Consider the following 27,725-nt stretch of genomic DNA (forward strand, 5'->3'; position numbering starts at 1 on the left):
GCCACACTTTTATTGATGAAATTCAATTTACATTGGACATTCTCACGACCAGAAAGATTACCAGTTAATCAAGTATATGGCAAAGCATATTCATCCATTAAACAGCGAAAGAGCAGCTCGGATAATATTTTGATTTCACGCATTTTATTTATTCCTGCATCAGGTATGAAAAAACTGAAGCAAATACACATGGAATGCCTTAAAATACTTCAGAGATAAACCATGGGTATATCGTCCCCAGTTACGAGTCTATAAAACAATACAGAGGCATGAATCGTAACATTAATCCAAAGATTGAAATGTTATGTGTGCAATTTAATAATTTCCCCTTTTAACTCATAACAATGTACGCGATCAAATCAAGAAACAGCGAATATGAATATAGTCAGGTCAATGCAGGTCAAATGTTGATGAATTACAATGAAGTTAACCTTATACTGAAGGGAAGCAAAGAAAAAACAGCATTCGGGAAACGATTGTAGACGACTTCTCAAGGATTATCAGCCTCAGGACGTCCCATGTTGAAACAGACTAACGTTCACCTGAAATGATAAAGAAAATAGTTTGAGTCCACTTGAGTCACCTGTGGGCGTATTTGCAGCACGTGAACCTGTCAATCCCCAGCTGAGGTTTCTCACTCCAGGGACTGGGGAAAAGACTAAATCTGCCTCTGCAATACGACATTGAAAACTTCGAGATTGTAAGGTCCCCTTTCATATTTACTGCCCTGTCAGATGGCGATTCATTAAAACAGAAGTATTGCAGACTTGTAACATCGCAATGAATATTGTCCTCAAATCCACTCTAATTTCCTGTTTTTCACTGTTAATTTATGTCTTCCTTGTTAATAAGACTTTAGTCAGATTACGAACGATGAGCAACGATTATTAATCATTTTCATAATCACCGAGGATTTTACCTGTGGCTTTGATCAATGATATCTCAATATTGAAACATTTGCGAACTCTAATTGGAGGAATTGAAATACACTGACACAATTCATATTTAGCAGAGATATCTTTGGAGACCTTACATGTTGTGACGTTAAAGATGGAAAAGTGTGAAAGTAGATATAGCAAGCTGAAAGAACTGCGGACACTGGAAGTCAGGAAGAAAAGCAGAAATTGCGGCACAACCCAGCAGGGCTGGCAGCATCAATGGACAGAAAGCAGAGTGGACGCCATGGATGCAGAGATTCTTCTTTCGAGAAGACGCAGGAGGGTGTGTAACAGGGTGCTGAATAGCTCATTTTGGTGAGAAGTACACACAAAAGGTACTTAAAAGCATCAGAGAAACGACGTCAGTGGGTGTGAGGAGATAAATTAGGGACTGATTCATGATGATCATTGGGGAAACATAGGAACACGAAAGGTAAGAATTTTATGGAGTAAGATTTTCCAAAGGCCAATTGGAAATGTTGAAATGACTAAGCAGCTGGTTGGATAGTCTGGATTTTAGTTGCAAGAGCAGCAATGGCTCTGATGATGTTCACATGAGAGAGAGTCATTCCCCCTCCGGAACTGAGATGAGTACAGGTCCACAGAGCAACAATATCAAACATACCTCTCTGTAAATAAAGATCCCCAGCGTTTGTCTTTCCAGTGAGGACAGAGAAATATGGCATTGCAAACTTCGAGCATGTAAGTGCCCCTTTCGGCTTTTTTTTTTGTCTGTTTAGCCATGTGGCGATTTTTTGAAACAGGAGCATGATAGACTTTTAACATCACAACTGGGTGAACATAGTGACGGATATTCAAAGAGTTGATCAAGTGCAGTGTATAATCAATATCTATGTCTTTAATAATGTTTGATACACAATTCGTCATTGCCTTGAAATGAATAACCCTGTCCAGTAATACAACTTTTCCACAATGGCAGCTTGTGGAGGTAAGGCTGTGACATCTTTGAATGGTCGTCTTAGATTTTCATCAGGCCTAATATTAATCAAACAATGCAAAGGAATTAAAGCAGTGCAAACACACAGTATGTGAGTTGATGTGCGAGTATCTGTAACTCAACTCACCAAGTACGCAAAGGCCATTGTCGTTGTTTGTCAGTGAGAGGGCTTCATCAGGATCACTGTCCAATTGTAACTGGCCATCCTGAGATTCAACATCTTCAGTCTCAATATCGTCGTAATCAGCACGAAGTGGACCTTGGAGGAAAAGATGAGTATCACTGACACAAGCTGTAACACACAGCACTGAGAGCTGGAAAAGGAGATCCGTGTTGTCATATAATCTTAGTTCTGGAAAGTGATATTTAAAGAGTTTGATACTTCAGTGTTCCTCAGGAGTCACTGGATTAGCAGAGGCAATGAAACCGATAACTGTTTTCTCTAAAAATTAGAAGGTTAAGAGTATCTGACTAAATTCTTCAAGTTATTCACGGCATAAGGCATGGTAGTTAAAGACTAACCACTTCAAAGGTTGAACGATTCTCGATTTGGAGACACATTCTGAGAACTAATGTCACAACCTTCAGGAGAGATGTGTGGATGAACAAAATCTATGAGAGAATTATATTCTCCAAAAGGCAGTTGATATTAGATCCGTTGTAAATATTAAATTTGCGATATGTTACTCTTCATCAAAGCTATTATGGAAAGTGGGTCAAAGGCAGATGCTTGAATATTTGGCATACAGCAGCCGGGAATAATCTCACTGATTACAGGAACACTCCTTAGGGGATGAGTTGCAGAAAAGCTGTTTCCATTTTATTTTTTTTCAGTGGAATTGAGGACTTTAAAGGGGGACACGTTGAAATGCATCATGAAATTATGATGGACACGGGTGGGATAGCAAGGAAGGAACTTTTCTCTTTGATGGAGAGCTCAAAGAACGGAGGTGTTAGATGTAAGATAAGAGGAGATAAGGTAAGCGATGGGAGAAATCAAGAAACGGTGAGGGAGAATGTTTTGAGTCGGATGTCACTGTAAATCCGGAATTAACCGCTTGTAAGGGCGGTGGAAGAACAAATTCTCATAGGATTTAAGAAGTGTTTACTCGTACATGGAATCATAGAATTACACAACATGGAAACAGCTCCTTCAGGCAAAAGTGTCCGTACTGACCATATCCTGAAGTTATTTAATCTCATTAGACAGCACAAGGCCCATAACCTTCCAATCCTCCTTATTGATGCACCCATCGAGGTGGTGTGAATCCAAGTCATATAAGTCTACGGGCCAAGTGCTGGGATATGGGATGAGAATAGTTAATGGAATAATTAAAACATTTCACGGAGAAGTGCTCATGGGCCATGTCTCTCTATCTCCAAACCAGCAACTTTTTTTTTCACTGACAATGCTAATGAAACTGCCGTTGGTGGCGGCATCATTCTAGATTGTTGTGAACATTGACATTTTTTGCTTTGGATGGCGGATTGATTGAAAGACAAATGTGAACTGACAGAAAGTGAACACATGCATACGTGGAATACTGTTGAAGTTCACCCCAGGATTTTCTGCTTCCAGACTATTGTGACTTACGTTGTGGCTGGTGTAGTATTCAATGTGATTGAGTGAGTCAATGGAAATTCCTAAAAATACAAGGGGAGGGTTAATGTAAAATTCAATCTCGTGAAGGCACAACCTGAGGGAACTGCAATGAATCAAAATTCCTTCAGCCAGAGGGTAGTGAATCCGTGAAACGCATTGATACAGAGGCTGTGGAGGCGAGGTCACTGAGTGTCTTCAAGGTGGAGACAATTAGCTCCGTGATGAGTAAGAGAACAAAAGCTTCCAGGGAGATGGCAGGAGATTGGGTTTGAGAATCCTGTCAGCCGCAATTGACGAACAGAGCAGGCTCACTGAGCAAAACGATCAAGGTCTCATCCTATATCTCTCAGCGTTACCGACAATGGTTTTACATTTAATGGAGGAGCGTTAAAATAAGAAAACATCATTATTTTATCATCACGGTAATGACAGCCAGAATACCGTCAATGGAGCATATTATGGGAAAGACCTCGAAGCACAAATTGCACCGCTTTAAGGTGAATTGCAATGCAAAATCGCTGTGACGAGAGGTGGGAAACAAATTTCAGTTCTCACAACGATCACACAATTTTACACACAATGCACTTAATCACTTAATTTGTAGTCTTTGACATTTGTTCAGCGTATATGATCAAGTAAATTGAATTGCTTCAGTTTCCCTGACAACTACTTTCAATGTGGTCCAATTTGTCTTTAAGTGTTATTATTTCTGTAAAACAATCTAAATTTCTTTAATCTATTAAATGTTCTTTAAACTCATCTGATTATGGCAGTGTGCTAATCTTTGAGAATGCTTTTATTTAATTTTCTTTTCTGTAGTATTCTGTGTTGGAAATATTAATCAATCACTTTTATCTCTGATCATGTAATGTTGCTTTCCATTCTTATAGTCACAATTCTTAGGTCAAAGGTCATAATCTCCCGTTGTTTACTTTATTATATTTTCTAGTTGATGCATCACAATGCCCGTCACCAGATTCACAAGGGAATCCTCCCCATTGGGTTTTTTTGCACTCTTGGTGGGCAGGAATCGTGTCTATGCATTTGTTACATATATATGCATCCCACATTATCAATCACGAAACATTATAGAAGTCAAACATCTCGTTTTAGTGCTATTTATAGATATTAGAACTGGTGTAGACACGATGAACCAAAGCGCTTCGGTCTGCACTGTTTGCACCTCTGTGATTGTTCGTATCTATTTGCATAGGAATTCCTCAGCTTTGCTTGCAGTTGGATGAAAGCCATGCATATCGAATTATGACTGACTATAAATTAGGAAATACGTACCTGATCCATGTTTCGGATCCGTCTTCTGGGCAGGGGGAATATCTTCAATTTCTTCATAAATTCCTTGGTACAAACCAAGATTGGAGTCTCTGTCGCCAGGGTCCGGTTCTGTTGAAAGAAGAATATACAGCTCAGCATTTGTAGCTGACCACTCGCAGCAACATGGTGTTTACCTCTGAAGCTACACTAGTGTGAAGAGTTGTAGTTCATGCAGTCCTGGAGAAGTGAATCTTGGCACAACGTGGAAAGATCACTGATACTTACTGTGTTAACCACACAAAGTAAGATGCTGCTTGTTGGGATGTGTCTGGCCAGTTCTATTCGAATTTTACTTATATAAATGCTTATTTAAGACCATTCTCAGCTCACAATCTTGCACTGACGACTGAAATTAAAATTTCTCAACTTAATAACGTGGAGAACCTACCGATAATTTGTAGACAATTGCTTAAGAATGTGGATGACCATAGGAGGTCACAATTCAATGCTGAAGATAAACGTAGCAAAAAAAGGGCGGGGGGGGGGCAAGTAGCTTTATTAGATTTCAGGTGTTGTAATCAGACAAGTGTGTATTTATTGTAATTAGCCGGATGCAATAACGTGAGAAACGTGAAATCAGGAGAACCTTACTAACATTGAAAATGATAAATTAAGTGCATGCTTTTGTTTGCTAATACAAACTAAACTTAAGAAAACGTACAAAAGTATTCAAAAATATATCTTTTGTTATTCGTCTTTATTGTTATGGGCATCAAGAGGTGAATTGCTCCAAGGTAAATCCTTTGAAGCCTGTGTAAAATGTGAACAAGTGTCATCTCATCAGTGACGAGAAGCCAGTTGTTGGATGACTGAACGAACAAAAAAAATCTTAATCTTTACGCTGATCTTGGGTTCTGCCATCAGTACCCAAGAAGTGAAGAACCATAAAACTAACTGATGAATAAATAACTAGCGCACTGTGTATACGCCTTAATGGATCTTGTAGACACAGTGCAATGATGAGTAAATTGTTCTGGAATGTCATGTACATGCAAACGGAAAAATAAGAGTGATTTAGTCATTGCATTTCCTTCTTATTGACAATAATTCGGGAGAACACCACGCTAATTTTACATTTTGTTCTCTCTATAGATGTGAAAGAACTTGATAAATATTTGATGTGATTTGTATCACATTTTAACGCCTATTTACACTGTTGAAGTATTTTATCTTTGCCTCAATTTTAAATTTAACATTTCAACGGGTCAAGCTTCTTGAAGAAAGCAAGTATCCAGAAAACGCCCTACAATCACCACAACTGAAGCCAAGTAATGGAGAGTTGCCATAAAAATGCAACAGCCCCCATACCATATGGAAGTATAAAACAGTCTCAGTGTAAGCTCAGTCAGTAGATATGAGGTTCACCTTTCATTTCTAACTTTCTCTGCATTACCACCAGTAGTGCGATCAACTCACAGATTAACAGGGTTCCCAAGGTTAGGCCGACGACAACAGGTGTAGAAATAGGTTTACTTTCCTGTCCTTAAAGAAGAGATTGCAGAGAAATTCATATTAGATACAATCTGCGTGTATGGTTCGAAAGAATCCAACAATAAGAAAACATTGACATAAATTCGGAAATCGAAAAATGCCAACAGCGTCAATGCCACTAGCCATGAAAGTAACGCTGACATAAATATTAATAAAAGTAACAATGATAAATACCCGCAGGTGGAGGTGAAGGGGAAGTCAGCAACAACTCGAATTCTGTGGAAGAGATTGCATAAATATTCATGAACGTGAAACTTAATTTCGGATGACAAAGGCTAGCAGTAATTTTCAGCATTTAATAACCACTGGTCGGCGCCAGTCAGCTTTGTTCTTACCAGAGCAAATCACACTGGCAATTTCCTTGTGATTACACTCCATTTGAGCTGGGGCTGGGGAGAGACAGTCGGAGAGAAAGGATTCACTTCCCTTACACTTCACATCATTCTGCCAGATCCCACCTTCACTCAGGGAGAGAGGGGACCCTCCTCCGGCCGATACAGCAAACCCACATCCCATCTGTCTGCAGACAACATTGGCGTCAGTTATATCCCAGGAATCACCACACACCGTGCCCCAACGTTTATCGCACATGATCTCCACTCTCCCAGAACAGTTGCTGCGTCCTCCATCCAGGCGCACGCTGTGTTGTGGCTCTGTGGCAAAGAATTGATTATTATTGAACGAAGTGCAAAGCAGAAACCCCATTCCCAGAGCTGACGCACTCATTAAGAGGACGCACCTGATCGTTGATCGCAGGAATTTGAATTGAGACTCTGCTCCTTTGTCCCATTTCTCTCTGTTAAGAGGAGAAACATGATGAGCTCATTGGAAGTCACTACTGAAATGACAGCCAGACATTGAGAAAGTTTGTTGTGTTACCTGAACAAAAGACACCTGCATTTTCCAACTGTCCAGAGCTGCAACGGCCCCAGGGATCTGCCTGACATTGCCTCACAGCCGACCTGTGCGACAGACACTCCAACCCACCGAGCCAAACAGGTCCCGTCCCTTTTCCGAATCGCTGAGCGTCAAAATCAATGGACAAAAGGTCACCACAGTCGAAATCTTCACAAATTCGTTCAGCACTCCGTACATCTGGATTTTCCAAGCATACCGTTCCCCAGGTCCCATTGTAGAACACTTCCATTCTCCCCTGGCAGCGATGCTTTCCATTCGCCATCCGTACCTCCTTGTGTTCTGTTCATGCAATAACAGGTAACCAAATTGAGAGATTGACAACGTCTTCAGTACATACCTGTGACTACCCTCTGAGGTGCAACTCAAGTGAGACATATGAATATGGTGCACACTATAACTTGGGAAACGTCGTTAAGAATTTGTGGAAATACCAAGTAGACGCAGGACAAAAAAACCTGGACCGTGCATGTAGTTTCAGAAGTCTTTCAAAAATGTCCGACTGGAACCTTGAAGTGATTGAGCGTGCAAAAATAGTAGAGAATAAACCTGACAGAAAAAGGAAGGTCTGTGTTCAAAGTAGATTGTCAGATTTTCAGAATACTGAGAGTGGCGATCCATTTTTTGAACTGGTGAAGACGTCATGGCGGTTTAATATTGCGAGCAACAATTTGCATTTGGTGACCCAGAAGCAATTTCAAGCATTCCGATTGACAACAAATTACGGAGTTACAGTTCCGAAAAATCGCTCAAAAGGCAAGTACTGTGCATCATTTCCAATGGAAAAGATACACGGTAATGAGTGAGGAAAAAATTAATTCTGTTCAGTGGAAATTATTTGGTTGATTATGCTGTGATATCACAAAATAAACATCAAACTGTTGTAGAAAAGTGACACGATTGAGTTATATTTAGATACAAACCACATTTCTAGTCTCTGAGTACAAGTCTGAAGATCATAAATTAGAGTTTATTACAAATAAATCAATTTGGAAAGTATTTACTTCACTCTGAGTCGTGACAATGGGCCTCAATTGCGCCTTTGACGCTTGGCTCTGCACGTGTCAGATAGAGATTTGGTTTCATCGAAAGATTGTTCAGTATAGATAAAATAATAGCTCTGATCACTTTGTGCAATATGGACATGACATGAACCACTGCTTTTAAATGCTGCCTCTGTTGCGCATCCTCACAAATTCACGAGATTGATGCTGTATGAATCATTGGATATTGCATTGAAGGAGAGCAAGAACACTGAGTCTTCTTACCTGAGCATACAATTCTCACATCCTCTTTATGAGAACAGTCGTCTTGCTGACCCAATTGTGCTGACGGGCATTCCCAAAGAAGTGATTCGTTTCCAGAACACTTCACATCTTTCAACCAAATTGGGCCTGAGCCGGGTTCAAAGGAAAAATGCGGTGTCATATCCAGGGTCTTTCCACAACCTAGTTGTTTACAAACCACTTGAGCATCTATCTCATCCCAAGCATCATCACACACGGAGCCCCATATGCCTCCGTAGTAAATCTCCAATCGACCAGCACAGCGGGTCCATCCATCTGACAGCCTTAACTGGATGTGTTCTGTTAGACAATAACACAGACGATTTCAGTTTCAATCCCCACTGCCCTGTTTGTTCATTCCAGCATTATGCATAGAATCAGGCAAAATACGGTTTCATATTTTCCTGTGAAATGTGCATAAAAGCTTGAAATGCAACAGCTGTCAATGTTAATAGATAAAATCAGTTATTTTCCCATGAATGTGCAGCAATAAAATGATTTTATCAAATAATTATTGCATGAACGTCTCAATATATGTCTTGACCAATTGATTGTCATTTGACTGCACCCATCACATTACGCCCGATATAAAGCCTGTCTCATACGTCCTTCAACTTCAACATTTAAAACTACAGGTAAATCAGAATAAAACATTACAACACAGAGACATAAGGGACACTGCTCCAAACTTCATATAAAGCTGCTCAACAATATACAAAACATAACCAAGTGTTAGCTGTTCAGGTTGAAGTAAAGACAGGTGAAGACAAAGGGGGATTTCGAAGAGGAATCTCGATACTGGCAGACTTAGGCAATCGTATTACCTGCTGTTAAGTATATCACTAAACCTATCGTAGGAATTCAATGATCGGTACATTAAGTGGGAAACAATGGTCAGAGTGATAGGAATTTATTAGCTATGTTAACTGCGACGGAATGTACAGCACTGTGCACATGGCAATTAAGGAACCAGACATAGACTGAGATTGCTCAAGGACACAGTAGTTATTAATTAACACAGGTTTCCAGAAGGTAACATGGGGGGAGGCAGTCGGAGAGCAATGGATTAGTCCAGGCAACAGGATGCGAATCTCAGCTGTACATCAGTTGAATTAAAGGTGAGGTTAACCAATGTTAAAATGGTGCAAATGAAGGGCTTTAGATATGGCATGGACAGGAAACTCACCTCCTGGTCAAATGGAAAAGTCTTGATTCAGGACAGAATAATTCACCTTTCGACTTATTGCATGGCAGAAGACGATGATAACAAGATGGAAATGGTTGCGATGGAAAAATAGTCACATGGTCATAGTTGCCTTGAACATAGAACATAGAACATAGAACAATACAGCACAGAACAGGCCCTTCGGCCCACGATGTTGTGCCGAACTTCTAACCTAGATTAAGTACCCATCCATGTACCTATCCAAATGCCGCCTAAAGGTCGCCAATGATTCCGACTCTACCACTCCCACGGGCAGCGCATTCCATGCCCCCACTACTCTCTGGGTAAAGAACCCACCCCTGACATCTCCCCTATACCTTCCACCCTTCACCTTAAATTTATGTCCCCTTGTAACACTCTGTTGTACCCGGGGAAAACGTTTCTGACTGTCTACTCTATCTATTCCTCTGATCATCTTATAAACCTCTATCAAGTCACCCCTCATCCTTCGCCGTTCCAACGAGAAAAGGCCGAGAACTCTCAACCTATCCTCGTACGACTTCCTCTCCATTCCAGGCAACATCCTGGTAAATCTTCTCTGCACGCTCTCCAAAGCGTCCACATCTTTCCTAAAGTGAGGCGACCAGAACTGCACACAGTACTCCAACTGTGGCCTAACCAAAGTCCTGTACAGCTGCAACATCACTTCACGACTCTTGAATTCAATCCCTCTGCTAATGAACGATAATACTCCATAGGCCTTCTTACAAACTCTATCCACCTGAGTGGCAACCTTCAAAGATCTATGTACATAGACCCCAACATCCCTCTGTTCCTCCACCTGACTAAGAACCCTACCATTAACCCTGTATTCCGCATTCTTATTTGTTCTTCCAAAATGGACAACCTCACACTTGGCAGGGTTGAACACCATCTGCCACTCCTCAGCCCAGCTCTGCATCGTATCTAAGTCCCTCTGCAGCCGACAACAGCCCTCCTCACTGTCCACAACTCCACCTATCTTCGTATCATGTGCAAATGTACTGACCCACCATTCGACTCCCTCATCTAAGTCATTAATAAAAATTACAAACAGCAGAGGACCCAGAACTGATCCCTGCGGAACTCCACTTGTAACTGGGCTCCAGGCTGAATATTTATCATCTACCACCACTCTCTGCCTTCGACCGGTTAGCCAGTTTTCTATCCAATTGGCCAAATTTCCCTCTATCCCATGCCTCCTGACTTTCCGCATAAGCCTACCATGGGGAACCTTATCAAATGCCTTACTAAAATCCATGTACACTACATCCACTGCTCTACCCTCATCCACATGCTTGGTCACCTCCTCGAAGAATTCAATAAGACTTGTAAGGCAAGACCTACCCTTCACAAATCCGTGTCAACATTTATGTCTTGGTGTCTTGTATTCGGTGTATCCTCACAAGCCCTCTATCCTCTATGCACTTATACCCCATGCGTCTTTTCAAATCAGTTTCCTGTGCTAATTATCTCAAGACAACTGTTGAATACAGAATGTGTCTTCTTGTGCATCAAATACGAACTTCAGCCCGTAGTGAACAAGTTTAGATATTCATCCTGAAACATCTCCCCATACTAACGACTCTCTCATATATCTGTGTCAGTTTTACTTTCTGAATCATAAAATTGTTTTGGTTTTTATCTTGCAAAAAATGCTGAGTTCCTCACAAGCATCCATCTGGTCCATGACTGCTTCCACCACAGTGTTAAATCATTGTTCTGGGTAATACGGAAGAACAATTTCAGCACATTTTCAATCTGCTCAGAAGAACGAAATCTGATTTGATATCTTACAGCAGGTTTAAAACATAGAACATGAGCATTACAGCACAGTACTGGCCCTTCGGCCCTCAGTGTCGTGCTGACCACTGAAAACAATCTGAAGACTAAATATCCTACCCTACTACATTTTCATTCATATATTTGTCCATTTAATCCATTTTCGTTCACATGTTTATCCATTGACCACTTAAAAGCCCTTAAAGTCAGTGAACCCACTGCTGTTGCAAGCAGAGTGTTCCACGTCCCTTCTACACTCTGAGGAAATAAACTACCTCTAACATCTGTCCTATCTCCCCTCAATTTTATATGATGTCTTCCCGTGCTGGCCATCACATTCCGAGGAAAAAGGCTCTCATTGTCCACCCGATCTAATCTTATCTGTCTCAATTAAGTTTCCTCTCAAACTTCTTATCTCTGACAAAAACAGCTTCAAGTCCTTTAGCCTTTACTTATAAGACCTTCCCTCCATTCGAGGCAACATCCTCGTACATCGCCTCTGAACCCTTTCCAAATCTTCCACATCCTTCCCACAATGTGGTGACCAGAACTGTATGCAATACTCCAAAGTTGCCACACCAGAGTTTTGCACAGCTGCAACAAGAAATGTTTAGCTGTGAACTGTCTCCTCACCTGAGCAGAGGACGCCAACATCAGTGCTGTCGGAGACAAACTGATTCAATCTGTTGGAGATATAGCAGTCCCGGAGAAGCAATTCCTGTCCGTGACACTGGACACTATGTACGGTCCCACGCTCACTACTGTCTCCATATCTTGAGGTGTTATACGTTTCCAAAGCATGTCCACATTCGAGCTGTCTGCAGAGAACGTCAGCTTCACTCAGATCCCACAGGGTGTCTTGCACTGTGTCCCAGCTACCGTTGTAGTAAATCTCAACTCGGCCATCACAGCGGCTTCCCCCATTCACTAGTCTTGGCCAGAAATTCTCATCTGTAACATGAGATTTATTGAGAACAACGAGAATTAACAATCGAACGAAAATTATGATTTTAAAAATCGTCAGTGACGGCTTCTCCAATAGTTTTGCATCACCTTCCCTTTCCAACCATTCGAGAAAGCTGTGGAGTAACACGTCTGGTAAATCTGGAACAATGGGGAAATGACGTACCCTGTGATTGTTGGGTAGTGGTGGGACTGATCTCACAAAGAGGGAATTGAAATGCTCCCTGGTTATCCCTAATGCACGGTGGCCGATTTGCTATACTTTGTCAGAGGAAACACTCGTGAGAATTCCACTCAAAGCTGTCAAATTATCTATTTTTAGCACGTCTGTTCTGATTTTGCAAACTCTCCCGACGCGCTACCTATACGTCCGAGTGTTATCACTCAGAGGCCCACACCACTTCAGATGCACGAACAGAATTTTCTTCAACACCCCATGAGTCTGAAAACATCCTTGGACAGAGAGACAGACTTGACGTTTGATGAACAATCTAGATACGTGCAGAAGTTCTGAAAAATAATTGTCATCTTAGATGGTATTTATGAAAAGTTAAAAATTTGAAACACCCCCCCCCCCCCCAAGTGTGGGATTTATGACAAAGTTAAGTAAAAATGTCAGCTGTCCTATCTCAGAATATCGTTGCGTTATAACAAGCATTACACCTTGATCAGTAACATGAGGGAAAGTGGTCGTGCGGAAAGAGTATTTCTCACACAGTTCAGAATGGTAGCTGGTGGAGTTCAAATTCAGTGGGTAATCTAGAACGGAAATTTTGTCTGAGTAATGATGACATTGAAACCAGCATCACTTGATCCAAAAGCGTATCCACTTAATTATCTTTCGTCAGGAAGGACATCTGCCAGACTTACCAGACACAGCCGAACATATGACATTGGCCACATTTCCATGGGAACAGTTGAAATTTTCCTCATGCAAAACTGTGCAGTCCCCCAATCGTCTCTCGTTTCCACGGCATTTGTAGTTTTGTTTCCACATTGGCCCGGCTTCCCTCCCAAATCGAGCATCTTTGGGTATCGACTTTGCAGTCCCGCACTGAAGGTGCTCACAGACCACGCTGGCGGTTTGTGCGTCAAAGTAATCACCACACAGCGTTCCCCACTGCTCCCCGTGCAGGACCTCCACTCGCCCAGAGCACCGGTGCTCCCCACCAACCAACCGGAGTCCATGGTTTCCTGTTTTGGACCAAACAAATTACAAGTGTTTGCAAATCCCTATTATTACAGACACTCTGCAAGATGCAAAAGAGAAAACCAATAGCATCTTATCCGTGCAACATCCTAATAACAGAGATTTAATTTCTTCAAAATGGATAGAGATAGAGGAAGCTGATGTGCTGAAAATTTTGTCAAACACTAAGATTGACAAGTCGCCAGGCCCGGACCAGATTTGTCCTCGGCTGCTTCGGGAAACGAGAAATGCAATTGCTTTGCCACTTGCGAAGATCTTTGCATCCTCGCTTTCCACCGGAGTCGTACCTGAGGGCTGGAGAGAGGCAGATGTAATTCCTATCTTCAAGAAAGGAAATAGGGAAATCCCCGGCAATTACAGACCAGTCAGTCTCACGTCTGTCGTCTGCAAGGTGTTAGAAAGTATTCTGAGGGATAGGATTTATGACCATCTGGAACAGCATGGCTTGATTAAATGCAGTCAGCACGGCTTTGTGAGGGGCAGGTCATGCCTCACAAACCTTATCGAGTTCTTTCAGGATGTGACTAGAAATGTTGATGAGGGTCGAGCTGTTGGTGCGGTGCATATGGACTTCAGCAAGGCATTTGATAAGGTTCCCCATGGTAGGCTCATTCAGAAGGTCAGGAAGAATGGGATACAGGGGAACTTAGCTGTCTGGATACAGAATTGGCTGGCCAACAGAAGACAGCGAGTGGTAGCAGAAGGAAAATATTCTGCCTGGAAGTGGTGTTCCACAGGGCTCTGTCCTTGGGCCTCTACTCTCTGTAATTTTTATTAATGACTTGGATGGGGGGATTGAAGGATGGGTCAGCAAGTTTGCAGACGACACAAAGGTTGGAGGTGTCGTTGACAGTATAGAGGGCTGTTGTAGGCTGCAGCGGGACATTGACAGTTGAGTGTTGAGTGCAGACAGTTTACAAACTTGACGAAATCTCTTTTCCAACACAATTGCAATATTTTTGAACTACCTTATGTCCGAATAGTTGCGTGTTCACTATGCCACATTGCAGCTAGTGCTTGACTAGTTTGGAAACTACAAGCACTGTTTAAAATCTGGCACAGTTAGAGCAATGTCAGCAATGCCAGCAGTATTACTTTTACAAACATTAAAGCGAAATGCGTCCCTCTTTCTCCATTACGTCTGTCCTCACCTGAACATATCAGGGTGACACTGTTGTGTCCAGTGCAATCCTGGTGCGTGGTTGAAGACCGAGGGCACTTCCCCAGCTGAGTCTCATTGCCCGTACATTTAAACACCTCAGTCCCCATGAGCACAGTACTGCCTCCAGAATGAGCAGAGCTTGAAATAGACACTGCCACTCCACAATGAAGCTGCGCACAGACCACATTAGCGTTTTTCAAATCCCAGTCAAGACCACACACTGTTTTCCAGGTGTCACCAAACAGGACCTCCAGTCTGCCGAAGCATTGGGAATTTCCAGGGACCAACCTCGGAATGATGTGGTCTGAAAAGAGAAACATTGAATCATAACGACTACAAACAATACCAATTCATATTATTGACGGAAGAACATTCATCAGATTAATGGCAGATCTGAAACCTCTGGATACAAATGATTCCGTCAATCAGTGTGAGTTTGCAGCCCTGTCAATCTCACTTGTGTTCATCACCGGAATCCTGATCCTCAGCTGGTCAAAGAGAAAACGACTTTCAGGCTAAAGATAAATGACAAGTGATTCTGCTCGCCAACACAGTGTCGAGTCTCATTATAAATTGGGTTGTAAATGTGATAGTTCCAGGGGGGTATCTTTCGATTTGGCTTCAAGTGACATCACTTTGGACACCTCTCCTTCCCCTTCACTGGAGCGTAAACAGTAACAGGTACTCCCCTCTCCCATTGTCTTCAAATGTTCAACACATTATATAATGATATTGAATAAATCAGTGTTTATGATTACTGGACAGTTTTCATTCCGCTCGGTGATTTTCCTGCACCTTGGATGCTGCCTAACCGGCTGTGCTTTTCCAGCACCATTCTAACCTAGTTTTCATTCTGCTACCATATCCCTTTCTGGTTTCACAGCTTTGGATTATGATTAAATTACATAGAAACGATCGTAGATATTTACCTGAACAGATGACACCAATATCATTGTCGTGCGAAGTGTTGGAGTTAGCAAAGCTCCTCTCTGGACAGTCAAACATATTGTGTTCCGCACCATTGCACTCAAATAGCCAAGGTGCAATATGACCCGATCCTGGTCCAAAGTGAGCCCGACCGAGAGCAGACACAGCGGTCCCACAGTTCAGCTGCCGACACACAACAGTAGCATCCGGAAGGTCCCATTCATTATGATTGACAGTAAACCGCTGTCCATTGAATTCAATCTCCAATCGACCAGCACAACGACTGCCCCCATTCTCAAGTCTCAGACGAAATGCCTCTGTAAGATGCAAAAATAGAAACGAAGGTTAACAAGTTACAAGCATGAAAACGCGCACCACAGCCGTTCCCCCCCATTCACCAAGCAATCAGTGTCAGGGTATGGAGAAATGCACTCTGCTACAAATTAACGCAAAACACCAACTGGGAATGCTGAAAGGGGAAGGGTATTTTATAAAATGGTATTCATCACAGAAAGGGAGAGTTCGTCAAATGGCCCCATTGAGAAAATTATCTCCACAGGGCAATGTGGGAATTTATTCCATCTGTGGAAAGTGAACATCACCACTTGGGTCAACACCCTCCCGAGCCTTTTCGAACCACTGCAGTCCATTTGCTGTTGGTAGACCCTCAATGTCCCTTAGCGAGGGACTTTCCGGATTTTGATCGACGGCATTGAAGGAACGGCGACATGATTACGAGTCCTGATGGTGAGTGCCTTTGGGGAAATTGCAGGGATTGGTGCTCCCATGTACTGTCTGCCATGGCCCTCCGAGACGGAACTGGTCGCGAGTTTGAAAGGTGCCGTCTGAAGATTTTTGGTGTATTTATGCAGTGCATCATGTAGATCATGCACACTGCTGCACTGAGCGTTGGTGATGGAGAGAGTTGAAGTTTGTGGATGTAGTGCCAATTAAGGAGGGGTTGCTTTGTCCCTGGGTGGTGATGAGCATTTGGACTGCTGTTGGAGCTGCCCCCATCAAGGCAAGTGTTCAGAAAACACTTGAACTTCAGGGAAACCGAATGGGCGGGGCCAATAATGGTCTGGGTTCTATCGTTCTCAGCAATGATTGGCAGGAAGGCTCAACCGATCACCCCTGGGAGCATCGTAAAATGAAACAGTACTGTGTCTATCACAGCCGGAAACGTTGCGGGATGCGCGGTGATGTGCGCACAATGTCAGCGCTCACGAGTGAGTGAAGTAATTTGAATACGTTTCCAACAGCAGCACTCTGTGTGCAGCTGGCTTTTCACACCGTCTCTATTCACTGTCTCTGTATCTGAGTACTGCGGTGTGGATGGGAATTAATCTTTCACATTCTCCCCATTCTTTGTCTCTGTCTTTGAGGACAGCATTGCGTGTGGGAGATAAAGCTTCACACTCTGTTGTCCAGGAATACTTGAACTGGAGACCTTCAGCAGTAATGCCTCCCCCTCTCAGTTATAAACAAAGAGCTGGTTAACAAACGAACACTAATGCATGGAGACTATCACCACAGCTTCGCGTCTGAACAGATACACCCCAGTGTAGGGATTCCATGCTCTATTAAAATAACATGCAATTACCTCTCAAATCGGCCTGAGTGTCGACAAGTCTACCTGAAATAGACGGATGAGAATTATAGTGTTAGGAAGCAATGCAACACCTCGACATGAATTAAACAGATCAAACAAACTGGGGTGGAGTATTATCATTACATTGAGAAGTAAGTGATACCTGGAAATGAGAAATCATAGTTTCATGTAATACTTATAAATCAGAAAATATAATTTCTGGAGCAAACAAATGCTGCCATTTATTTCTTCTAAATTTATCTTCAAAGTTTTCACACAGACACGGACAACGACAACCCAACACATTGGGACCTGTGGTGAGCCTCTTTGGGATGTGTTGGGGCAGTGTGAATGTTTCACAAAATTACTAATTGCTCTGCTCGCTGCTGCACTCCCGACCTACTCAACGTTATTCCTGAAGAGAGCATTAATATTTCCCAGCGGCTAAAGCAAGGCGCCCCCATCAAAGGGTTTCAGGATACTAAGATTTTTGCTCGATCAACAGTGCTGAAATAAACAGCAACTGACAGTATTTCGTCAGCGAGTAACTCTCCAATTCGACTTAAGTGTCGCATTTGGTATCTTAAACATTCGGCTTCTCACTGCTCCTGTGTCTGCAGGCAGCAGCATCACAAGGCTCAGTCATCAACAATGAAAAGCAGCAATTCTCAATTTCACCAATTCCTAAACATGCAGTCATACCATGCATCAAAAGAGACAGTTTAATATGTAACTGCCGACAAACACTTCCCTTGGACAAAACACAGGAAGGAGGTCACTAGGTCCGGTGGGTCAACGCTATCTCTTTGAACAACCAGCTTAATTAGTTCCCTTTCATTTCCTTGTTGCGCTCAAATTGTCACTCCAGTATATACATATATATTCAACTGCACTGGGGACAGGATGATGATGAACCCATTCTGTATTTTTTAAAGACTCAAATGTACTGAGTTTGCCCTGTTAATGACGTTCATTAATAAGATATTGTATTCCCCTCGTAAGGTCAAGCAGGAATCGAAACTTGTTCGGAATTTAAATAAATTTAACGTTTCTCAGATTATGCGACAAACTTTGATCATTTTCAATTTCCGGTGATTTGTTTTCCCGTGCAAATTTCAAATAATCCGTAAACCCCGTATGAACTGTTTTCAATCTCGGTGTTTTAACTCTACTTTCACGAATTAAGAGAAGATGCACCGCCCTGTACAGCGTGTTGACAAATGGTCACTTCCCCTATGCATTCATTCATTCTGTCCCTGCTGTACAGATTCTCTTATAACCTGCATTCATCGAACTGATCCATTCTTTCCCGTGTTTATGATGTGTGGGCAACATCCCCTCAGTTCAATGCAGAATATTTAATGCTTGCTCCTTTAAGAATGTAGTTAGTCATGTAAAATGAGGAACAAAAATCTAAAACAATGTCCTGCAGGCTGGTGCGTTCACTGGAATATTGTCCTTATTCAACTTAATCAAATTTCAGCCTCACCTCTTTCTCAAACTTTTAATTTTCATTTACTTAAACCGCTCACTATATCGGCTGTTCTCTCCCATGTGCTGCTGCATAATTTTTAAGTTTGTGAGAATTTTGGTCTGTTATTTTGCACACTGTTACCTGTAAGTCAAGAGACTTAAAATTGCCAGAGCTCGGTTGATTTGGTAGAAAAAGATAATAGGGATCACATTTTATTTTGAAGGATTGAGTTAGATTATACAAGATAGGTTGTTTACTTTAAGGCGATAGATCACACTTTTGATGTACCTTGCGAACTGCACCAGTTTTGGAAAACGCCAAATCCAAGTCACGTCATTGAACAATGCAACTGACGGGAGCACTGTTCCAACCAAAAGATACTGGAGTAATATCAGCCGTGACTCTATACAAGATGTATTTAATAAATAATTCTGGTGTTTTGGAGCACGTATGTCCACTTGATTAGCTTTTTAAACATTTACTAGCTCTCATGATACTTCTATTGCAATATGGAAATACAATGTTTTAGCTTTTATTAATAGAGGGATCGAGTTCCGGAACGAGGGGGTTATGCTATAGATGTACAACGCTCTGGTGCAGCCACACTTGGAGTATTGTGTACAGTTCTGGTCAGAAAGATGTGGAAACTTTGGAAAGGATGCAGAGGAGATTTATTAGGATGTTGCCTGGTATGGAAGGAATGTCTTATGAGGAAAGGCTGAGGGACTTGAGGCTGTTTTCATTAGAAAGAAGGTTGAGAGGTCACTTAATTGAGACATATAAGATAATCAGAGGGTTAGATAGGGTGGACCGCGAAAGCCTTTTTCCAAGTATGGTGACGGTGAGCACGAGAGGGTATAGCTTTAAAATGAGGGATGATAGATATAGGACAGATGTCAGAAATAGTTTCTTCACTCAGAGAGTAGTAAGGATATGGAATGTTTTGCCTGCAACGGTAGTAGATTCGCCAACTTTATGTACATTTAAGTCATCATTGGAGAAGCATATGGACGTACATGGAATAGTGTAGGTTAGATGGGTCTCTGATTGGTATGACAGGTCGGCGCAACATCGAAGGCCGAAGGGCCTGTACTGCGCTGTAATGTTCTATGGTGGAGAACATGGTTTTCAATGTGGAATGAGTTGAGAGTTGGTGTAATTACTGTACTCCACACACTTAGGCTTGACATACTCTATTCAAACACGGGATGCTGACTGACTACTTCAAGTATAATCGGTGTAATTAGCGAGATGTCAAGTTTATTTCCAGTCTGCTTCAGCTACATGAGAAGGGCAGGAACAGCTTGTTTTTTTTTCTTTCTCTGCATTAGTACGTTCATTTAGATTTCACAAAGCAATTCCAATTAGACTGAAATCTCCGTAATTCAGCACAGTATTGGTCAAGCAGGGAAATATAGAGAACCAAATTACTAACCGTGATAAAACGTAGAATAGTTGTCATTTTTGAATGCGACTTAACACTTAATATGTATTATCGGAAAAATATAGAAGTTAAATAAATAATTATCCTCTCGTTTTACACTTCTCATAAGAAAAAAAAAGCACACAGCTGGATTTCAGTCATGCACTAACACTCAAAACAATTTCAGAACTAAAGAATTCTTAAACCGTTCATTGTATCGGCTGTTCTCTCCCATGTACTGTTGCATAATTACTACGTGCGTGAGAATTTTGGTCTATTATTTTGCACACTGTTAAATACATGTCAAGGTACTTAAAATTGCGAGAGTTCAGTTGATTCAGTAGAAAAAGATGTTAGGAAAGACAGTAAACAGTTTTGAAGCACTGCTTAAGATCGTACAAGATTGATTGTTTATATTAATGTGATAGAGAACACTTTTGTTGTTCGTTACTAACTGGGCAGTTTTGGAAAACGAAAAATCCATGTCACATCAGTTGCATCATTTTGAACAATACAGCTGATGGGAGCATGTTCCAATCAATGGCTGCAGAAGTAACATTAGTCGTGACTCTAGACAAGATATAATTAATGAATAATTCTGGCATTTTGAAACATGTATATTCATTTGATTTTTTTTAAGCATTTACCCTGAGGCCCACTGAAGATGTTACCTCGTAGGGTGACGGAACGTCTGGAAATGAATCTACACGCTCAGCGGGCAAACCTCCATCAGAACCTCAACCTGAGCTACAAATCTTAGCAAAACTCGCTATTTACTATCTCACGTGATATTTCTATTGCAACATGGTAGCGGACATGGCTTTCAATGTGGAATGTTGGTGAGAGTGCTCTACACATTTCGGGGTTTGACATACTCTATTCTAACACCAATTGCTGACGACTTCAAGTTTAATCGGTGCAATTAGCGAGATGTCACATTTATTTCCAGTCTGCTTCAGCGACACACGGAGGGCAGGAACAAGTTATTTTCTTTAATGGTAGCATTCATTCAGATTTCACATAGTCATTCCAATTCGACTGAAATCCCCGTAATTCAATACAGTATTAATGGAGCTGGGGAATATAAGAAAATAAATTACGAACAGTGACAAAAACGCAGAACAGTTGTCAGCTTTGACTGCGACTTAACATTTAATATGTATTAACTGAAAAATATAGACGTTAAATAAAATAGTCTCCTCTCATTTTGTGTGACATTTATTATTTGAAAAAAAAACACACGCAGTTGGATTTTGAGTCTTTCGCTAATAGTGGAATGATTTCTGGACTGAAGAATTCAAGTCAAATTTAAACAGAAAACTTTGAGTTGAACATTGTTTCCTGAAAGTGCTTCGGTCTTTTCTTTCTTTTTGCAAATTAATAGTTTCTAAATATGCATTAGTGGATTGACAAGTCAGTTATTCATAATTCCAATGAATATTGAAATGATTTGTACAACTTGGAAGTTCGCATTTCATGCTCTTCTCTAATTGTATAACAACAAAAAACAACATAAGAAAAATCGCCAAATTAATGAGCGGAGACATTCAATATCAACTTCTTTATCATCTAACCTGAGAATGTTATTTCTGGAAAAAATAAATCGCACATAAAAGCAATCCAACTGCCTCACCGTTTCCCGACTTGAAAGATTGCAACGATCACAATGAAAGAAAATAAGATGCAAGTGATCCAAGTCTAGATTACATTTGTTTTTTTCTCTGGCAGATCTGTTGTCTCAATAGCATAATTTCACTTCTTTTCCAGACAAGTGGGAGGTCTATTTCTGGAATGCTGTTGCATTTGAAAATTTCGACTCTCAGATTTCTTTAAACGTTTGTAGAATTCTAATTGACCCCCTGGTCTCGAAGGTTCACAAACTCTACTCAAACATGTCTTTCAATTGTTTGGAACAGCGTCGTTTTTGATGAAAAGAATATTCATGTTTTGGTCCCCAGTCAGGTATCATTCCAACTAAACCCAAAATGCTTTCAATTAAATTCCGTCCAACGACTTCGTGATTTCTCTTGCTTGTTGTGAACTCCCACAAGACAACCCGCTTCACAAAACAGATCAATACAAATAAGACACCGAGTGAATGGAAAATTACTGTGGTGGTTAGAACTCTAGAATAAATACAGAGAAGGCTGGAGGAACTTAACTATCCCAGCAGTTTACGTGGAGAGAAAAGCATTATGTAACGTTGCTGGTCTGGGGTGACACTTTTTTAATGTATTATTCAGTTCTGAAGAATAGACAGGCCGGACTTGAAATGTTAACAGTGTTTCTCTCTTCACAGATGCTGCCGGACCTACTGTGTTTCTCCAACCATGCTTAAAACGTGGTAGTGTTATCCTTCCTCTCCAAAACATCGATGTTAATATATTTCAATAAAGCTCCTTTCTTCAGATATCAAACTAATCATAAATGAGTGTATAACGTTTCGAAACTCTAGAACGTGAAATGTAGTCTTCGAACCAAGTGCTGTGCATATCTATTTTGCTTTGTCTGCTCGGAGGACGGCAGATGGTAGAGATCTGGGTCTAAAATTGTGGAGCTGGAAAAGCACAACCTGTCAGGCAGCATCCGATGAACAGGAGAGTTGACTCTTCAATCATGATCTCTTCACCAGGAATCCTACTATATATATACATATACATACATAGTGCAGATGTATATTCCATAACTTCACCCAGTTTCTCAAAATTAAAAATCTTAATCGCTGCCGTAAAAATCTCGATGGTCAATGGAATTTTGCGTCAGTAGATCTTTTGTGTATTTATCTGTGATAGTTCCATGAGTATTAACTAAATAACAACTAAAATCTCAATTTTTATAAATGGGTTCTTTTAATCATATTGCAGGGGCAGAATTGTCTGTAATAGAGATAATAAAGCAAGCAGTTTTGGTCAATTAGTTTACACCCTGGATCCATTGACATTGACAGCATCAATACATTATACTTAGAAAACTGAAATTTTGTCATTGTTGAATTTCAGTTGCTGTCTCTGTCGTATGTGGCAGTAGACAAACTAAGTCTGAAAGTGTGGTGCTGGAAAGGCACAGCTGGTCAGGCAACATCCGAGGAGAAGGATTCCTGATGAAGAGCTCCTGCTGGAAAAGTCGACTCTGCTGCTGCTCTGATGCTGACTGACCGGTTTTGCATTTCCAGCACCACCGATTTCGACTCTGACCTCCAGCATGAGCAGTGCTAATCTTTTCCTAGTAGTTAAACACAGAGGGCAAATAGAGTCACAGAGTCATAGAGATTTAAAGTATGGAAACAGACCCTTCGGTCCAACCAGTCCATGCCGACCAGATATCCCAACCCAATCTATTCCCACCTGCCAGCACCCGACCAATATCTCTCCAAACCCTTCCTATTCATATACTCATCCAAATGCCTCTTAAGTACTGCAATTGTACCAGCCTCCACCACTTCCTCTGGCAGCTTATTCCATACTCATACCACCCACTGTGTGAAAACGGTGCCCCTTAGGTCTCTTTTATACCTTTCCCCTCTCACCCTAAACGATGCCCTCTAGTTCTAGACTCCCCGACCCCAGGGAAAAGACTTTGCCTATTTACCCTATCCATGCCCCTAATAATTTTATAAACTTCTGTAAGGTCACCCCTCAGCCTCCGACGCTCCAGGGAAAACAGCCCCAGCCTCTTCCTGTAACTGAAATCCCCCAACCCTGGCAACATCCTTGTAAATCTTTCTGAACCCTTTCAAGTTTCACAACATCTTTCCGATAGGAAGGAGACCAGAAATGCACGCAATATTTCAACAGTGGCCTAACCAATGTCCTGTACAGTCGCAACTCGACCTCCCAACTCCTGTACCCAATACTCTGACCGATAAAGGAAAGCATACCAAACGCCTTCTTCACTATCCTATCTACCTGCGACTCCCCTTACAAGGAGCTATGAACCTGCACTCCCAAGGTCACTTTGTTCAGCAACACTCCCTAGGACCTTACCATTAAGTGTATAAATCCTGCTAAGGTTTGCTTTCCCAAAACGCAGCACCTCGCATTTATCTCAATTAAACTCCATCTGCCACTTCTCAGCCCATTGGCCCATCTAGTCCAGATCCTGTTTTAATCTGAGGTAACCCTCTTCGCTGTCCACTGCACCCCCCAATTTTGGGGTCCCCAAAACTTACTAACTGTACCTCTTATACTCGCAATTGGAAAAATGTATTCATATTTTCATTCCATTCCACGACACAGTCTAAGTAGGAGTAAGGCTTGCTTAAAAGGAGATTCAGAAACTGTATTTAACACAAAGCAAGATATTTCTGTACATATACACATGAAAACTGTCAAAGAGAAGTACACCTTGGCATCAACCAGAATCTGAACAGAATATTAATTCTTTCTCTATAACTGGATAACTGCTGCTGGAATTTCTGTACAATTCACATTCTGATTCCTAAACTGTGCCCCATTATCAAGAACGCATATTCTGGATTTATCAAAGAAACACTACCTAACTTGCTGTCTTGAACAGAACAAGATTTCAGAAGGAAGACTGGCACCTGGGACGAAGAAATTCGGCTTGATTTCCATCCAGGAGAAAGTGAGGACTGCAGATGCTGGAGATCAGAGCTGAAAATGTGTCGCTGGAAAAGCGCAGCAGGTCAGGCAGCGTCCGAGGAGCAGGAGAATCGACGTTTCGGGCACGAGGAACTTCCTCAGGAATGATTTCCATCCAGCCGATTGGGTCACGAGTTTAATCTGTCCACGACCAACATTTAACCATAGAAGTGGCACCGTCGGAGTTAACGGCATCACTTCACCTTAGCTCATTCAGGCAATTTAAGAAAACTGCAGGTCCCACCAGCAATTACTGCAAACAGAACATGGAAACACCACATGCAAGTCCCCAACCAGGTTACAATGACATCGCTGAACTTTGACTGGATGCTTGATTCGGATTTTGCGATGGTCTTCCTCATATTCTGTGATGTGCCTGACCTCAATGGAATGCATTGGCCCATGAATTCAGACCACAACCGTTAGTTTGGACTTTCAGCCCAAATGAACGCTGACCAAGTCAACAACCACCATTTTCTTTGAACAAATAGAAACAGTCAGATGAATAATGTCCGAATATTAATTGTCACCTAACCCGTTCATCATTGAGAATAGATTGAGCAAAAGATTCTTTCTGGATATTACAATGGTACGGTTTTCCCAAGGGCTTATTTGAAGAAAATTATGGTATTAACCAATATCGATAGAAACACATCAGTTCTACCCTGATACGACCCGTGAATGCATGGCAAGTGGCTTAAATTAACAGGTCTATGAATTATATCACAAGGTGACGCCTGCGATCATTGCAATCTGAGAGTAACACCCGAATCTGTGTTAGCTCATTCCACACAGCGGTTGACTGTTGTTTCACAGACAGCGAGCTCACTGGTGGCCCAGAATCCGCCGCACTGGACGGTAACAGAAAATCTTCCAGCCGTTTTAGATTTTCTTTGAATTTGATTTCTTGTTTGCTTGCTTTAACTGACAGTAATGCGGGCAAACAAATCAAATCAAAACGAGTAAACTGCCTCGAGTTTTCGGTTCAAATCATCTTTAGAACTGTTTGGAACAACTCCCACTAGAAAACCGGAAATATGTTTAAAACGGATTGACATTTACGAAGAGCTGACACTGTCAGAAAATTTATATTATGGTCAGCCCTGCCTCAATTTGCAACACTCCTGCCCCTGACTCAGAAAGGCAATTGCTAAACACACTTTCTCTCAGTAAATGGACGCTAAATGAACAGTGCAGTGCTGAGGCTAGTTGCACACACACCTTTAGTGATCTCTGGACTCTGCGGGAAATGGAGAGGGTGGATCCTGCCCGTGTTGCTCCCTGAGCAGACTGTCCAACTAATTTGGTGGAATGCCTCATCACCAGCGCTTTCCAACAAGCACCAGGACATTGCTCAGCTGCTTGTGAGGAGGGCAGTACCTATGAGATCCTTCTCGTCTGCCTGGACTGCCTGAACCAACCCATGCTGCCATTGAAGCGGCTCTGGGGTTGGGATGGAGAGACTGTCACTGAGCTCATTGTGAAATGTGTCTTTTCTGAGTATGTCTGTAGAAAGTTGCAGCACTATTTACCAAGGGGTTCTGAGACTCAGGCCTCCGTGCTCTACGGTCTGTTCCCCAGGACTGTGTCTGATGTAATACCAATGCGTTTCTGCATGAATTACCATATAGAAGTGATCTCCTTCACAGATAATGCATGCACATAAAGATGTTTTATGAATAAAGTGTATATTTGAAAAACGCATAAACCTTTCAGAAGAGCCACTGATCCGACTGTGCTTTCAGCATCAAGTGTTCCAATACAGGCAGAGCATGTTATCGATATTGCCCTGAGCAGTGACAAACTTTTGACCAAACTCAAAAAGTAAGAAAAACACTTTTTCAAAAAAGGATGAACTGCAGTTCCTAGAAATCAGAAACAAAAGCAGAAATTGATAGAAGAACCCAAGCAGTTCTGGCAGCGTCTGTGGACAGAATGTGGAGACAACGTTTTGGGACAGTGTTTTTGTTTTTGATAAACACCTAACTGTGTTCCTTATCAGAGCAATGAGTGGAAAACTTTGATCCGGAAAATAGTGCCTGTATCGTTTCCAAAAGTGCATAAATGTCTCAACATCAAAGTGACACACAGTTCCTCTGTTTCATTGAGAACGTGAACAGCATGGTAGATATGCAACACTATGGAGAAAATTTGGTGGAATCTAACAGCAGAAATACCAGCCTAAATTAACGTCGCATCAAAATTTTAGAATTTCAAAAGAAAACCAATTTACATTTAACGCTTTCACAAACTTTGACAAATGCATTATGTGGATATTGTTCAGCAAGTTTACACACTACACACGCTGCCAAAACAGCGAGAGACACGGTTACTAAAAGACACAAATTAAGTAGGCTTTCAACTCTGTGAGCTGCACAGTAGCCACGCAAAACAAATGCAAGGATTGCAGGGAATGGTAATGGGGTGGTGTTTGGGGAAGGGAGCTCTGAAGCCTTCTAGAGTCGTGCATAAACAGTCATAGCAAAATGAAGAGAATAGAATGTTCATTCCACGTCATGTCAATATTTTCTTTCGCATGGACTGATCGTTACATTATTCTGATTTCTCTGTAAGTAATAAATGGCCTATCAATGATAAAGAGAATGCATTCAATAAACCATAACTCACAGTTCAATAGCTGCAGAAGGAGCAATTTCAGGGTGGTTACAAGCATCGTCCCAGCTGGTGGTTCCAAGTGAAATCTGAACATTAGCTGAACGCTGCTCCACCGATACTGAACAGCATTTAACTTATCAAATTACTCCTCGATTTCAGTAACAGCTCGCTCCTCAGAAACGGTTTGTACACAGCCACGTGCTTATTTCCATCAACAGTTAGATTTTGATGCGCACACACTGTGAAATG

At 41.6% G+C, this 27,725-nt stretch overlaps 1 protein-coding gene across 2 annotated transcripts; it reads right to left on the bottom strand.

The window, feature by feature from the left end:
* On the bottom strand, positions 1–27,627 carry LOC122543741 (scavenger receptor cysteine-rich type 1 protein M130-like). Of its 2 annotated transcripts, XM_087974793.1 has the most exons (16): positions 27,489–27,627; positions 17,375–17,407; positions 15,774–16,088; positions 14,834–15,148; positions 13,343–13,666; positions 12,143–12,460; positions 8,506–8,823; positions 7,202–7,519; positions 7,062–7,118; positions 6,658–6,975; positions 6,497–6,538; positions 6,197–6,313; positions 4,793–4,900; positions 3,433–3,540; positions 2,024–2,155; positions 1–542 (listed from the first exon to the last, which is right to left on the bottom strand). In XM_087974793.1, the coding sequence occupies exons 1-16, from the start codon at positions 27,568–27,570 to the stop codon at positions 532–534; spliced, it is 2,916 nt and encodes a 971-aa protein (XP_087830919.1). In that variant the 5' UTR covers positions 27,571–27,627; the 3' UTR covers positions 1–531. The 2 variants fall into 2 exon arrangements, with proteins under 2 accessions (XP_087830919.1, XP_087830920.1); XM_087974794.1 differs by lacking the exon at positions 3,433–3,540.
* Between the last annotated feature and the right edge of the window lie 98 nt (positions 27,628–27,725).

This window comes from Chiloscyllium plagiosum, unplaced genomic scaffold (assembly GCF_037043375.1).
Source record: "Chiloscyllium plagiosum isolate Xiang-an unplaced genomic scaffold, Cpla_swu_hap1 HiC_scaffold_27, whole genome shotgun sequence".
NCBI lineage: Eukaryota > Metazoa > Chordata > Chondrichthyes > Orectolobiformes > Hemiscylliidae > Chiloscyllium > Chiloscyllium plagiosum.

What these genes read in the sequence shown, in the direction of transcription:
- LOC122543741 (XM_087974793.1), bottom strand. Translation starts at nt 27,570, where the DNA reads ATGTTCAGATTTCACTTGGAACCACCAGCTGGGACGATGCTTGTAACC. An exon ending in TGTCACCCTGATATGTTCAG is followed by an intron (nt 13,667 to 14,833) that starts GTGAGGACAGAC and finishes GGTCCAAAACAG; the next exon opens with GAAACCATGGACTCCGGTTG. An exon ending in GAGAAAGTTAGAAATGAAAG is followed by an intron (nt 4,901 to 6,196) that starts GTGAACCTCATA and finishes TTCTTTCAACAG; the next exon opens with AACCGGACCCTGGCGACAGA.